The sequence below is a fragment of the Hemicordylus capensis genome, chromosome 1 (genome assembly GCF_027244095.1).
Source record: "Hemicordylus capensis ecotype Gifberg chromosome 1, rHemCap1.1.pri, whole genome shotgun sequence".
In the NCBI taxonomy this organism is placed as follows: domain Eukaryota; kingdom Metazoa; phylum Chordata; class Lepidosauria; order Squamata; family Cordylidae; genus Hemicordylus; species Hemicordylus capensis.
In genome coordinates this window covers 447,287,285-447,303,335 of record NC_069657.1, presented here as the reverse complement: position 1 = coordinate 447,303,335, position 16,051 = coordinate 447,287,285, and the positions used below count along the sequence as shown (strand labels likewise).

The following is a 16,051-nucleotide window of genomic DNA, read 5'->3' as shown; positions in this document are numbered from 1 at the left end:
TTTTGTATTCACATGGCTTGTTGGTTGTCTGGTTTTTCATCACATGTGTGGCCCTTTTTCATTTCTATTTATGTAGGTGGATTTTTGTTTGTGCAAGCTGAGGATGTGGACCAGATGGCGGGGTGTGTGGTCTACGACACACATGCTCAACCCATGCCCTCCTCGACTTGTAAGAACATATGGACAACCCTGCTGGATCAGGCGCAAGAAGGCTCACCTAGTCCAGCATCCTGTTTTGCACAGTGGCCCACTAGATGCCTCTGGAAGCCACAGGCAGGAGTTGAGGGCATGCCCTCTCTCCTGCTGTTACTCCCCTGCAACTGGTACTCAGAGGCATCCTGCCTTTGAGGCTGGAGGTGGCCTATAGCTCTCCAACTAGTAGCCGTTGATAGACCTCTCCTCCATGAAGTTATCCAAACCCCTCTTAAAGCCACCCAGCTTGTTGGCTGTCACCACATCTTGTGGCAGAGAATTCCACAAGCTGATTATGCATTGTGTGAAAAAATACCTCTGTTTGTTGGTCCTAAATTTCCTGGCAATCCAGATTCCCTGCCAGATTGCGAAATCTGGCAGGGAAGGGCAGGCCTGTCGGATGGTAGACACTGCCAATACCTACCTGAAGGAGGGTGTTATCCAACACTGATTGAAAAAGCCTTAAATTAGATCACTAGGAAGTGAATTAGCAGCCAGTCTTGAATATTCCATAATTGGGCAAGCTGCTCATGAAAAACCCAGCTACAGGATTCCCTGGAAAAAGCTAATTAGCCAAAGTTATTGCAATCCAGTTTCCACTCAAACCACTTTGGTCACAGCTGTTTACCTGAGCCAGGTGGAGTGCAACCCCCAAAGTTCTGAGACTGTCGTCACAACATTGTATTTTGCAGGAACACACTGTACCGGGAAGATAAATCCCAGGGGGCTAATGAAAGACTGAGGTTCCACCTCGTTACCATTGGCTTTGTTTTGCTTCCAATGCCTACATGGAATTTCCAGGGGAGACTGTTTGGTAAGTTGGGCTGAGGTGGCACCAGGATACCAGCTACCTAGCTTCCTTCCATGTCTTTTCTTTAAATAGCTGCAATATCCGAACCATCCTCTGCTACCTACTCTGTAACTGGAGTGTGTGCTCATTCCTTAGTGCTCTGCTGTTTTTACCTATTGTGGGTAAAAATCAACAACCTCTAACAGAATCAACCCCTAATATTTGTGTAAGGCTGCTGGAAAACTCCCTGCTATCAACAAAGCATGCAGGAGACTAATGTTTTTTTAAATTTCTTTTTGAAAAGATATATTTTACAATGCATACAAAAATACTTTCAATACACATCCTTTTTTTTTTTTTTTACAAAAACATGAGACAATATATAATCTAAGATCTGTAAACTGTATTTGTTCCTGGAGATTGATTTGGGAGGGAGAATTTTCTGAAGATATCAGTTTGTTGACATGAGAAGTGCAGTGTTCTTTCAAAATTTAAGTTATTCAGACTAGTGATTGTTCAAGACTTGATAAAACTCAAAGTTTCCAGCACTGCATTTCTTAGCTACAGTCCCAGAAAAAGTGGACTAGTGTGACAGGAGATTCTGTGCAGTCTGGACAAGGCGTGGGGAATTGTTCAGACATCCTTCAAAAAGACAATGTAGACGGAATTGAAAACCATGACAAACTCTTTGCAGTGCCAAAATGCAAGCAATGCTGTAAGCATCAGTCTTTGCATTTCAGTACCATGGCAGATTTAGGTTTCTGATTGGGTTTTCATTTTTGACATCCAGAATGTATCCAGTTAGATTTAAGCACATTTAATTCCCACAGATTTCTGTTCGATGGAGGAAGAGGCCACTGAGAACAGCCTTAACTCAATAGTATAAATGAGATTGTATGCTCTTAACTATGGCTCGGCTGCATCCTAGGTCATTTTCATGGGAGGCAGAACTTTGTGGGGCATTTAAAGAGTATTTACACCAGTTACTGTAATGCAGGTATAGTATTCTCAAACACAGTCCCCAGATGTTGTCAAACTACAATTCCCATCATTCTCAGCCATTATGGCTAAAGAAGCAATGATGGGAATTTTAGTTCAACTACATCTGGGGACCAATGTTTGAGAACCCCTGCTGTAAGGGGATTAGCACTCAATTTATAGGTTCTTTTGTGCATAAATTCCAGCTGAGCCATCTAATCAAGTCTACAACAATCAGCTCGACAGAACAACCTCCAGACTTCTACACCAAGACCAGATCTGGGTTTCCCACAACTGTAAGAGCAGGATTAGGTCACTTTGGCTCTCCAGCTGTTGAACTACAACTCCCATAGATTGTGTCTGGGGATGATGGGAGTTGTAGTTCAACAACAGCTGGAGAGCCAAGGTTGCCTAACCCCGGGTATGTTTAGGAGGGACATTAAGTGGGTCTTCAGTTTGTCAGGGCTAAGCAGTCTGGGTGCCACCCCCATCAGGAAAAATAGCCGCAAGACAAATTTTTTTTTTTGGTATTTTTCATAACAAAATTTTTTCCACTCAAGACAATTTGAACACAAGACTTAAAATAAAGCTATGCATCTGCACAGTGAAAACAAAGTAGACTTAGTCCAGAGGAACAACCCTCTAATCTAGAGGCACATCCAAAAGGCCATGATTTTGCGTGGAGAGCAGCTTGGAAAGTTTTGAAACCGTTAAGACAGTGTAGCACCTGCAGAATAAAGTTCACACAAACTTAAGCCACACTGAACAAGGGGGCACTTTTATTCTGTAGCAGACCATTGGAGGCCGATATTTATTGCATTTCTATACCACCCTATCCATCCAAAGGCTCTCAGCGGTATTGCTAACCAGCAACACCTACCCAGGTATCTTTATCAATGCACCTTTTAGTTGGAGATGTCAGGGATTGACCTACAAAGCATGTACTGTACAATTCAACTACAGCCCCTCTCTTCACTCCTGTAGCTAGCATGGATATACAGGAGACTCCTGAATATCGTGAGGGTAACGTTAGGAGGAAAGTTCCATGTACATTACATTTGCCATATTCAAATACTCAGCTTGGAAAATGGGGTTAGGTTCTACATGGGCTTCTCCGGGTGTGTGTGTGTTAAAGTTCAAATACCCACCGCCAGACACAACTGATAAGCAGTGAGAGATGGGGTATTTTTAACCTTGAGCCTCTTGGAGCAACATCTCAGCTGGTGCGTGGGCTGCTCCAGGTAGACCAATTAGTAGGGGGTAGTCAAAGGGTGTTCCCAAGCAGAAGACTCTGCAAACCACTAAAGCTACCGACACCATAACTGAATTGACTATAAGGAAGATGCCCATGAATGGGCAAAACTGTGTGAGAGGAACCCGTGAAGATAAAGGGTCACCTGTACAGTACCTTACTCTCAGGAGAGCATGTGAAATAAGGTTCCAGACAAGAGCCTTTAAAAGGCCTGCGGAACGTTTACTATTACCTGAAGCAGCACTGCTATCGGTTAAGGGTCAGTCTGATGGAGTTTTTAACAACACGAATACTACTTGATGGAATCGGAGAGGATGAATCTGGCAATTCCGTACTGGAAAGTCGCTACAAAAGAGAAATTGAAGTTAGAGATGTGAAGCCAGGCATCCAGGAATTTCAACAGAATGTGAGTTTAGTTATCAGCCCCTCCTATCCCCTAAAGAGTAAAGAGTATCCCCTAAAGAGTGATTCCTGTCCTGACTGACAGGCTGGTGAGCTCTAGGGATCATCCAATCAGCACACCAGGTGGATGGGATCTAGAGAGCCATGAGGAGGAAGAGAAGGTCTCTCTGTTAGTTGAAGCTGGCTGGGATGGAGTGCAGAGTGGAGAACATGTGGCCATGAGCTGCAGGAAAATCTCTCTGCAGGCCCAGGGAAAACCAGGAGGGCAGGAAAAGGAGCATTGGTTTCACTTACCGTGAAGGCTTCTTCTGGTTGCTGAAGCCAGGGGCATCTCATTAAGGTTATCCCTCTCAGGAGCTCCAAAGCAGGACAGAATTTGATTGGATAAAAAACAAGTCCCGCCTACCCGAGCCCTAGGGGGATAACTCCTCCCCAATTCTTTTGGGCTGATAGGCCAACTAGGCTTGCACCCTACAGAGAAGAATGAGAAGGAACAGGAAAAAACAGGAAGGGGAAACCAGGAGGAAACCCCAGGCCTGGGCCCTATGAACCCCGTTCCTTGATAGCGAGTAGGTCAGAGCGCCGTAGCTGGGTGGGCCGAGATGCCCCTGGCTTCAGCAACCAGAAGAAGCCTTCACGGTTAAGTGAAACCAATGCTCCTTTCTTGGTTGCTGGAAGCCAGGGGCATCTCATTGGGACATACCACAGCTGACCAATGCAGGCGGGGGCGGTCTGACCTATTATTGAGGAAGGACCTGTTGCAGCACCCATCTCCCGAAGGAGGCTCTGGCGGATGCAAATTCGTCGATTTTGTGATGCTTGGTGAATGTAGATGAAAAAAGCCCATGTGGCTGCCCTGCCAATTACTTCGACCGAAGCAGTAGTAGAGAAGGCCGCCGATGCAGCCGCTGACCTCATGAAATGGGCTACAATAGAGGCTGGTGGTCTGATGTGTTGGGACTCATACGCCATTGAGATGCAGGCTCTGATCCACCTTGCAATGGCAGTTGACGACACCCCCGACCCCTTAGGGAGTGGATGGAAAGAGACTGACATCGTGTCCGAGGTCCAGGACGAGGCAGAGCGCGTGATGTACACCTTGAGACAACGGGGCACATCTAGCCTGTGCCACTTCTTTTTAGCAGGGTGAGTCGGCCTGAGGACAGCAGGAACACATCCTGGGAGAGATGGAGTGCTGATGACACCCTTGGTAGCAGGAAAGGGTCCGTATCAAGCACACCATGTCCTTTAGAAAGATGCAGAAGGGTTTATTTACAGACAGGGCCCGAAGCTCAGATACTCTCCTTGCTGAGATAATGGCCACCAGGAAAACCAACTTAAATGTGAGAATCCGAATAGGAATGGTTCAAAGTGGCTCAGAGGGTTATGATAGAAGAGCTCACAGGACTATGCATAGGTCCCAGGAGGGGAACCCATGCACTGTAGGTGGCGACAGGAGGGAAGCGCCTCTTAGGAACCGACGAAGGTCAGCGTGAGCCTGAGAAATCTGGGAGTCCGCGCTGGGCAGCATAAGAAGCAGGGACGCTGTCACTTTAAGGTGTTATGACGGAAGCCTTTCTCTAGGCCATGCTGAAGGAATTGAAGAAGGTGTCGGATGGATTCCGAGCCTTGTGGAATGGAGTGTCTAGAGCTCCAACGCAGGAACATCCTCTACGTGTACTGATATATGCTCTCAGTTGAGGGTCAGCGAGAGGCCAGCATAGTGTTCAGGACTGCGCCAGAGAAGCCTTTCTGCCTGAGGAGGAGCCACACAGTCTCCAAGCGGCAAGGTGCAACCAGGCTGGATCGGGATGTAGAACGGGTCCCTGTGACAGCAGGTCTTGATTTTGAGGGGGTTTCCATGGAAAGTGATCGCTAGATGAAGTAGCTCCGGAACACCAGGAATGCCTGGGCCAGAATGTGACTACGAGGATGACTACCACCCGGAGCAGTCGGATTCTGCGGGACACTCTTGCTAGCAGCAGAGTTAGTGGAAATGCGTACCACAGCCCTTCTGGCCAGGGTGCTGACACGGCGTCTGTCGCAGTCGCGCCTGGGCATGGGAATCTGGACATGAAGTTGGTCAGTTTCCTGCTGGACGGGGCTGCGAAGAGGTCTAGGACTGGCGTGCCCAACCGTTCCGTGATTTGTTTGAAGATCGTGGGATGTAGACTCCACTCCCCTGGTGCGATGACAGTGTGACTGAGTCAGTCTGCTGTTACGCTGAGTTTCCCCTTCACATGATGAGCGGTTATGGACTCTAGGTGGTGCTCTGCCCTGGATAGGAGCTGCCGAGGACAGAAAGAACTGGGGAGGAGTTATCCCCCTCAGGCTTGGGTAGGCGGGACTTGTTTTTTATCCAATCAAATTCTGTCCTGCTTTGGAGCTCCTGAGAGGGATAACCCTAATGAGATGCCCCTGGCTTCCAGCAACCGAGAATTTGAATTCTCTACCATGGTTTTGGTGAGTTCAAGAAGGAAGCCAGGGCTTTTGGGCTTCCGTAAGTTAGTCTAGGGAAAGTTTGTTTAGTCAGACTGTGTGTTAGACTTTTGGTTGCTTTTGTGTGCTTTGCATATCCCTGAAACAGTTATATTGTTGTTTATTTTATTATTCATTCATTCGATTTCTATACCACCCTTCCAAAAATGGCTCAGGGCAGTTTACAGAGAGAAATAATAAATAAGATGATCCCTGTCCCCAAATGGCTCACAATCTAAAAAGAAACATAAGATATATACACCGGCAACAGTCACTGGAAATACCTGTAACGTAACTAAGCCTGCGCCTATCCAGCTAGGGCATTGCAAAAGACACTAAGCTTTTATAAAGGCACTTTTGCATTTTCTTACATCCGTGTTCTTTGCAACTGGGTAGCCACGATTTTTAAAGTGTGCCGCTCAACATCATCTGGGCTGTTTTTTGAAGAATTGTTTTTTGAAGTATTCTTGTAATGTGCTGAGTATTCCTTTTACCTGTAACTAAAAACTGAGAGAGCCTCAGACGGAATCTGTCTGTAGTATTTTGAATAAAGTTTTTTTCTTTTTGTTCTTTGCATTTTGCAAGCTTCTCGAGGTGGATTTTTAACTCAGGAAAGTGGGGCCCAGGAAAGACCGTCTCTCTGGTGCAAGACACATCCCCAGATATTCAGCAATTCTACCAGTTTTCTCACCATGTGTAGGTTAGCATGTGGAAAGTTTTTGTATACTTTTCCAGTAGGAAAAAGGAGGGTTTCCTTGGGATTTCCACCCAAGCCAATTTCTACCCACCCAATTTAAACTCTGTCGATAACTGGGTGGTGGTGTCAGCCTAGATCCTACCAAGATTTCAGGAAAATTTGGGGAGAAGCCATTCCTCAGAAAGCTGGGGGGAATGATGCAGCATTTTTCATCCCCTCACGTGGGCTCACTCTGAGACAAAGGCTGGTAATCTGCTACAGGGAATTCAGTACCCTATGACCAAGAGGTGTTATACTTCTCTACACCCAGTTTCTTTTTGTGTACCACCTTGAGGGTTTTGTGGGGAGCGGGGGCAGCAGCTTAGGGAATACAAGTAGTTATAGCCTCATTTTACCAAAAGTAACATTTGGTTTTAGAGGTTTGAGAAGAGAGAGAAAAAGAGGGAGATGGTCAAGTAAATAGAGAACTTTAAATATCATCATGATGTAATATAAAACATCTCAATGGTGAAAACACAAAAAGCAAAGGCTTGGATAGTACCTACCTGTGATCTCAGTGTGTCAGAACCTGGAACAGGCATGATGTCTCCAAGACTACTGCACTGGAAAGAGGGAGAAAAGAGATACCCTAAATAAGATGCTAGCTTGTAATTAAAAGTAAAGAGTATCTGGATTACCACCTGAAAGATTGGTCTATAAAATAAAGCTATAGGGTAATTATATTGTTCAGATCTTGCAGCACAATCTATGCATGGCTAATCTGAAATAATAGATTCAATGGATTGCAGCCATATAGCATTAACTCTTAATGAAGCATTTGGAGGCTCAGTTAGAATGAAGTCAGGCATAATATTGGAGGGTTGAAGCCCTGTGAAATATTTTATTCAAAGTAACTATATTCCACTCCCCCCAAGTGCAATACTGCTTGGGGCAGCTTGCAAGCATATCAGAATAAAGCAGAACAAACAAACTATGGAGTCAAACAGTAAAACAGATCACAACAGGATAAAAATGACAGAAGATCAACTAACAGATCCAGTCAAATAGAATTTAAAAAACCAAAGATACAGCAGATACAAGATGCAGAAAAAACACTAAAAAGCCTCTCTAACACAGATGAGTGAAGATCTTTTTTTAAAAAAAACCTAAGGGAGGGAGCATGAAGCAACTCTTCTGGGAGGGTGATCCAGAGCCAAGGTGCCACAACCAAGAAGTCCCATCTATAGTAAATAGTATTTGCCTTCTCATCTTAGTACCTTTAAGACTAATCACTACCATATTAAGTTTCTTTATGCAATCCCACATCTAATTTATTTATATATTTAATTAACATATTTTTATACCACCCAAAACTTGCGTCTCTGGGCAGTTTACAACAAGATAAAAACAAAGGTAAAACATTAGTTAAAAACAAAACAAGAAATTTAAAACAACAATTTAAAAGTTTTAAACCCAATATTCTAAACACAACATTAAAGCAATCAAAACAATATCAGTTAAAAGCCTGGGTGAACAGATGTGTATTTAAAGACTTTAAAAATTGTCAGAGATGGGGAGGCTCTTATTTCACTAGGGAGTGCATTCCAAAGCCTCGGGGCAGCAACGGAGAAGGCCCATCCCTGAGTAAGCCGCCAGACGAGCAGGTGGCAAACGCAGATGGACCTCTGAAATTTAAAATTTAATCCCACCCAGATAGCTGAACAGTGGATCAAACACCCATGGAGACCACAGACAAAAGGTCAGCCTCTTCCTACTCTATAAGTACGAGTATAAGTGCTATGAAGTTGCAGGGGAGTAACAGCAGGAGAGAGGGCATGCCCTCAACAAATGCCTGTAGGCTTCCAGAGGCATCTAGTGGGCCACTGTGTGAAACAGGATGCTGGACTAGATGGGCCTTATCCAGCAGGGCTGTCCTTATGTTCTTATGAAGTCCTCCACAATTACCAAAGGTTAAAAACCAAGCGGAGTTGTTTCATAGGTCAGGATTCTGGGGGGAGGGGTTTAACATGGCCACAGACAGCAGTCTTTTAGCTGAGCTCCCAGCGTCTTTTTTGTTTTAGTGCTTTATTTTTCTTATCTTACCTCATTTTTTACCAACTTAAACAAGGCTGAACAATTCTATTTTAAATAATTGAGTCGTGGGTTGACTTTAAGCCCCTAATTGGTTAGAACGACTGAATATACTCTTCTGTGAGCAGAGGATGGGGAAAAAACAAACAACTGAGAACAAGTCCTCCTGCAGAAGTGGACCAGCAGAGATTATCTAAACAGTCTAGAATTTACTCATTTATCAAGGGAAAAGTCAGTCATTTAACTCCTATTCTCCTTCAAAACAGATTTACTCCCCTTGAGGAGGCAAGCTCCCCACCGGTGTCTTCCTCTAAGAAAATGACTAGAATGCCAGATTGCTCACAAGAGGAACACAACCCTCCCTTGTCTTTGGGCAAAGAACTGGGTGATCTGTTCATATGGCAATGTTCTCTTATTGCCTGTTCCTTTGACCATCTCACAAAGATTTTGTATCGACTGGAAAATAAACTTGACTCTATTAAATCAATGTTTCTGGAAAAGACCTCTACATGTCCTTCTGTTTCCCATGAGGCTAACCTAACTGAAGGTGATCAAAGTGAACCCTTGCAGTCTGCTGGTTCCTTTGCTTTCCCCTCGATTGCTGAAACAGTTAAGCTCCAGTTACAGCCCTGTAAAATTCACCTCCAGATAGCAGACTCATCATTAAATTCAGGCAAATGGTCAAATAAAACCAAGATCCTGAATTCTTTGAGGCAATTAACCAGGCAGAATGTTCAGAGACATTGTTTCCTACCATTTCTTGCCCAAGGTAAACAAATTGTCGAAGATTGATGCTTATCTGTAAATCACCTTGGCTGCCAAAATTGCTTCTTCGCCTCCAGAGCTTCTTGAATCGGTTCGGTATAAGACCACTGAGAGGTTTCGAAACTTACAATGTACTGCCCTTGGCTGTGAAGAGGTTAAAAACACAGCCTGCTAAAAGGGATTTTTCAAAGCTATCTAAGCCTATAAGGAAAACACTGCAAACTAACCCGGCTAAGTGTCAAGCACATTTCTCCTGTAAAGACTCAATCTGCGTTTTAAATCCCTCACTGCAATCAGCAGCTCTAAATATCCCTTTCCATCAAGAGCCTTCAAAAGTTATGGACACAGAGCAACGCTTGACTCCCTTTACGAATTCCCTTACGAATCTCCATGACACCCTCACAACTATTGCAGATGACCATATAATTTTAAAGGAGAGCTTAGAACCTTCCTTCTTCACTATGACTCCTGAGAAAGCAAACAGCCCAGATCACTTTAATGGAGGAAGTACTCTAACGAATTCTCAGTCCTTATCCTAGGCCAGCCCCTTGTAAATGAGGAGGAATTGGTCTGGATTAGGGTGAGATGGACATCAGCTCTTCAACAACGTATTGAAAAAATACTGTGCTCCCCTGTGGTGTCTGGCCTCCAGGTAGATATAGTCAATGGCTTGCATAATGGTACGTATAATGGCTTGTATAATGGTACGGAACCATCCCCAGTTGAGTTATATAATCATCTGATCGCTTCTCTTACATCAGCTCTAACAAGCTTGACCTCCGCACCTCCCAAGAAATTTAATCGCACTTCGCATACCCGGTTTGACCAGGAATGCCTCGAGGCCAAGAGGAAATTAATTTATCACTTTAAGTTGTATGGCAAAGGCATCTCTAATGTTGCACCACAAACTTTGGTAACCCTTAAGAAGCAATATAAGAACCTTCTAAGAGATAAGAAACTCCAGGCCAAAAAAGAGGAATGGGCTGACCTCATTGTCGCTTCTAAACTTAAAAATCAGACTAGATTCTGGCGGCTAATTTCATGTCCTTTAGGGAGGGCTATTTCTAATTTGGCAATTCTAGCTGGGATATGGGAACATCATTTCTCAATATTATATCAAAAAGAGGGTTCCCATACAACTATAACTGATTATAAGCTGGACCAACTTCCAAGCTGGAGCTCAGTCACTGTCTTGGAAGTTGAAGCTTTGGTTAAAAAAATGTAAGACAGGTAAGGCTTCTGGAATTGACTGTATTACAATTGAAATTATTCGCAACAACCTTGATTGGTGGGCTCCTCTTCTTGCTTCCTTATTTACCTTCATAGATACTACTGCAAAAATGCCCGAGGATTGGGGTGTCTCGGTAATAGTCCCAATTTATAAGAAAGGATCAAGGGAGAATCCTAATAACTATTGCCCGATTAGTCTCCTCAGCATTATTAGTAAACACTATGCTAGACATCTCCTGGGGAAATTACAGGAATGGCTGGATACTTATTATATCTTATCCACCGAACACGTGGGATTTCGGGAAGGATATTCTACAACAGAGCAAGTATTTATTTTACAATACTTAGTTGAGAAATATTCCTCCTCACCTAAGTCCTCTCTGTATGCTGCGTTTATAGATTTTAAAGTAGCTTTCGATTCTATTTCCAGAGATAGACTTTGGACGAAGTTAAAGGAATCATCAACAGATCCACGTTTACTTTTATTAATCTACAATCAACATCAGAACACCCGCCTCAGAGTGCGGTGTAGTAGGAAAGGGCATCTCTTGGCTGAGATACCTACTTATAGAAGAGTACAACAAGGTTGTATTCTTGCCCTGGTTTTATTTAGTTTTTATATAAATTCAATAGTTTCTCATCTGAATGACCTTGCTCTTCATACCCCTAAACTTGCGAATAGGCATGTTTCATTATTGCTTTATGCTGACGATATTGTCCTATTATCTCAAACCAAGATAGAGTTAAGCTGTGCCTTAACTTCCCTGAGTGTCTATACTGTGAAGGAAGCCTTGGAGGCAAACTATACCAAGACTAAGGTGATGGTTTTTGCAAAACACCCCAAAACCCATAAATGGATATAATATTGAGCAGGTCAAGGTTTTCAAGTATTTAAGGGTTGTATTTCATTCCAGCGGATGCCGGAAAGCTAATCTTAGCTTTGTTTCTCACAGTGCCCAGACGGCAAATGTGATTAAATCTTTTTACTTCGAGAGGTGCTCTTTTTGTCCCAGCGGCTGTCAAATTACTAAAGGCTAAAATATACCCTCAAATTCTTTATGGCGCAAATTGGGCCTTTTGATGATTTTACAATATTAGAAGCAGTTCAAACTAAATTCTTAAGGCCCCTCCTTCAAGTCCCCAGAGGGACAGCTAACGTGGCTCTTCGTAGAGAGGTTGGGGTTACCACCTTGAAAATGAAGATCTGGTTTTGTATAATCAAATTCTGGCTGCTTTTGGTTTTCTTCCCAGTTGGTTTAGCGCCTTTAGTATTAATTGACAGCTTTACATCTAAATGGGAAATAGCTCTGAAAACCAAATTGCATCAATTGGGCATGTCCCAAGAAAACCTTATAGGGAGGGGTTTAGATCAAGCAATCTGTTTTGTTAGGCAACAACTATTGGACATAGATCTGCAGGAGGAGTGTGCTTGACTACCAAGGGGAATCTATATAGGCTCTCAAAACTTCAGCCACAAACCGGCTGAATATTTAGATCATATGTTTTTACCTAAGTTTAAGAGAGCATTGACCCTTGCTCGTTTGAATGCCCTTCCCTCTGCACTCCTAAATGAGAAATATAAACGAGTTCCATATGCATTGTGTTGTTGCCCTTGTGGCTCAGAGGATATAGAGTCAGTTCATGCTATTCTTTATTGTCAGTTTTATAGGGATGCTCGTATTAAGTTTATTGCTCCTCTTAAAGAATCATCCTGGCCATATGGATCAATTTTACTTGGATTTTTTGCTGTCAAATTTTAAATCTGTTACTTCTATAAATGTGGCCAAGTTTTGTGTTGTTGCATCCAAACTTTGTAGAGCTTGTATTAACAATTTGAATATTTTGTAAATTATAAATGTATTATTGTAAGAGTTAAGCTGGTCTAAGGACCGTAATAAGTTTACTACTACTAGGTCAGGATTCTTGGAACACATCCCTATGCATGTTTACTCACAAGGAAAACCCACTCAGTTTCAGGCAGCACTCAGACACACCTACGCCACTGGTAATTTAAACTTTGCCTCTAACACCAAACTCGCAGTATTTTGAGTCCTGTTGAAGCTTTCAACATGGAAAGGTTCTTACCTTTCCTGCATCTCTCAGTCTTTTAAAACATTCTTCTGTGGAAGGAGAGTGACCTCTCTTGTGCGCAGAAGCATTTTTAGCACTCATTGAAGCTATTGCATCCAGATGCTGCTGGGAATGGGTAGGTGCAAGAATCAGGTTTTGCCCTACAACCGCGGGGATGCTGCAGGCATTTGGAGGTAGAGGAGCCGTTTTCACTGCAACTGTGGAATCCAACACTGCAGAGAAAAGGAAGTTTACTCTAGGTCTACCAGTAGTAATTCTCACTGTTCTCGAGTTCTTTTATACATACCTGAACCAACAGCTGGAATGGACAACCCTTTAACAGCCAAAGATTGCATACTACTTGATGGCTTCTCTCTAATTGCAAAGATGCTGGCTCTTTGAAGGATAGCACTCCTGTTAAAGATAAAACTTGGCAGGATAAAGATGCGATGGGATTAGGATGTGTCAGCTTATAAACAGTAACACTGGTAGTACTTACCAGGAAGGGTTCTTTCTCCACTAATGTATGGAGGGTATCCTTTCAAATGGGTTGTGCCACCTACTTGCTCCCAACAGACAGGACCAGATGCAAATTAGAAGCAGTTCCATGGTAGCCTAGGAGAAAGCTCTTCCTAAGTTTCAGGACTGTCTTGGCAAAGTACAAAGGAAGGCAGGCTCCAGGAAGAGCCAGTAGTAAATATTTATAGAGAACAAGTAACAGCCTAGTAAGAACTCTTTGCTAGGTTCACCAGGAAACCAAGGTTGACCAAGATCGTGATAGTGTGTTGGATGTATGACTCCACCCTCTGCCACGATAGGGACCCGACTAGGAGATCGTCCAAGAATGAGTACATGTGGAAGCCCTGCATCCTCATGTGGGCTACCAGGGACACCATCACCTTGGGGGAAGTCTTGGGGTGCTGAAGACAGCCCAAATGGAAGGGCTCAATATTGGAAGGGCCTCTGAGCATATGAGAAGCAGAGAAAACAACGATGGGCTCACAGAATTGGTATGTGGAGGTATGTCAGGTTGATTGAGGCAAGGAAGTTGCTCAATTGAATTGCCTGTGTGATAGTGTCAAGTGTCTCCATGCTGAACTTGTGCTTTCATATGAATTTGTCCAAGCGCTTCAGGTTCAACAATGCTCTTCAAGAACCCTTTTTGGGGACCAAAAATAGAGTAGATACCCTGACATCCTTCGGTTGATGGTACTGGCTCTATTGCCTTGATCTGGATCAGGTGTTGAATGGCCAGATTCATGAGGTGATGTCTCTTTGGGTTCCTGGGAAGGGGTGTTGAACGGAAGTGCTCTGGCAGGATGGCTTGCAAATTCAGAAAATAGATGTCCTTGATTGTAGAAATGACCCATTGGCCTTGGGTAGACTGCCAGAAAATGGAAAGGTCTTCCCCCTACAGGTGGAATGGGATAGTCATTGTTGTGATTGCTCCTTGGTGTTCCTGGGGAATTGAGAGTTTCCGTAAGACTGGTTGGACTGTGAGGGTCTAGATTTGGAGTCCCATGTAGAGCACGCACCATGAAGATTTGGCTGATCTGTTGACCCTGAATCAAGAGGAGTTGCTGTTGGCACGAAATTGAACGGATTAGATCTATAAAGCTATTCTCCTATTCTTTTCTATATTGTTGAAATGAATATAAAAATTCAGTTCAACAATATTCTTCCTCTGAGCTGAAGGTATAACCTTATCTCTGTATCCAATGAACACTGGGACTAATGATTCACTGAAGAGTTTCAAGCCCTTAAAAGCTGGAGTTGATTTTTGATTTGGTGTCCACATTCCAGTTTTTCACCCATAGACCTCTCTTCATCACAACATCTGAAACCAAAGCCCTGGCTGAAAATGGCAAACTGTCCAAAACTTGCATTGGTCATAAAGGCTGCTTTATGGTTTATTGATCATAAAGGCTGCTTTATAAGATCCATCTTATTCATTCATTCATTCATTCTCTATATAAACCGCTTTGGAAACTTTTGTTGAAAAGCAGTATATAAATATTTGTTGTTTGTTTGCTGCCTTAGCTGGTTTGTTAATGCCCTGTTTGAGCTAACTGGTCCTTGAGAAGACCCTAATTCCGTAGCCCATAAAAAAGATGCGAAAATTGAAGTGGTTGCAGAAACCTTGATGGCTCAATGCTTCATTTGATTTTAACAGAAGATCACTCTATCCTCAGGAGACCTCAAGCATTCTTCCCTTTCTTTGGCAGATACTGCCCTGGAAACCAAAGATGCCAAGGGCACATCTACAGAAGGAACTGAGAGCTTGTTCGCCATTCTGCAGGTAAATTATAAAAACATTTAGGTAATGAGCCCAGTCCTTTAGCAGAGGCTGGGAATTTGCATTCCTCTTGGAGTACCTCTCTAAACAGGACTGGAAAAGATATAAAGAGTTTAGGCTGAGTTGATGAAGGGAAAAATTCCACAGCTACAGAATCCACAGAAGCGAACGGCGCATTCGCTGAATCAGGGTAGTTTGTAGCATTTTACATACTTTGGCCCAGATTTTTTCTCCAAAGTCTTCATATTTAAATAACTTGGGGGGAGATTCAGAGGAACCAGGCCTTCATCGGTAGACCATTCTCTTTCCTCATTAGATGGGACTTCTGGGGATCCAGATTCAGAATGACTTGCATGTGGTTTGACTGGAGAATGGCAACTCTCCAAATCTGAATGGATTGTATGAGGCTTCGCATGATCGTGGTCAGCATTAGAAAGCCCTGGGTTATGGGTGACTGGGTGATTAGAACTGGCTCTATTAGTCTTGCTTTTGACTAAGTTATTGGAGAGTGAGTGGACTGAGATTGGTTTAAGTGGAACAGAGGGGCCTGAGCTGGGATGATTAGAGCCCACAACAGGGACTCTGTTGGGCAGCGGGGTGATCGGTACACCAACAGAAGTCCCAATCTATCCCTGGTCCCCAAACGTACATACACACATTCAATATGATCAGACACTCTGATAGGGATCCTGGTAAGGGAGATATTATCCTTAAAGACCACAGGTACAAGGTAGTCTTTCCCCATGGAGGAATGGAGGACCTGGTGTCTGCTTAGGCAGGGTTAAAGGCTGCCCATGCAGTGTAAAGAGCTCATGTGGGGCCCGTGGGTGG

At 43.6% G+C, this 16,051-nt stretch overlaps 1 protein-coding gene across 2 annotated transcripts in view; it reads right to left on the bottom strand.

Annotated features, from left to right (window-relative positions):
* Positions 1-1,267: 1,267 nt before the first annotated feature.
* The window catches only part of PAPOLG (poly(A) polymerase gamma), a 49,412-nt gene continuing 34,628 nt past the window's right edge, over positions 1,268-16,051 (bottom strand). For both annotated transcript variants that reach the window (XM_053246876.1, XM_053246885.1), the window contains exons 18-22: positions 13,232-13,338; positions 12,940-13,157; positions 7,335-7,391; positions 3,445-3,557; positions 1,268-2,687 (exon numbers count right to left, since the gene is read on the bottom strand). In XM_053246876.1, coding sequence (XP_053102851.1) covers positions 3,459-3,557; positions 7,335-7,391; positions 12,940-13,157; positions 13,232-13,338 — 481 coding nt within the window. In that variant the 3' untranslated portion in view covers positions 1,268-2,687; positions 3,445-3,458. The remainder of the gene's footprint in view (positions 2,688-3,444; positions 3,558-7,334; positions 7,392-12,939; positions 13,158-13,231; positions 13,339-16,051) is intronic.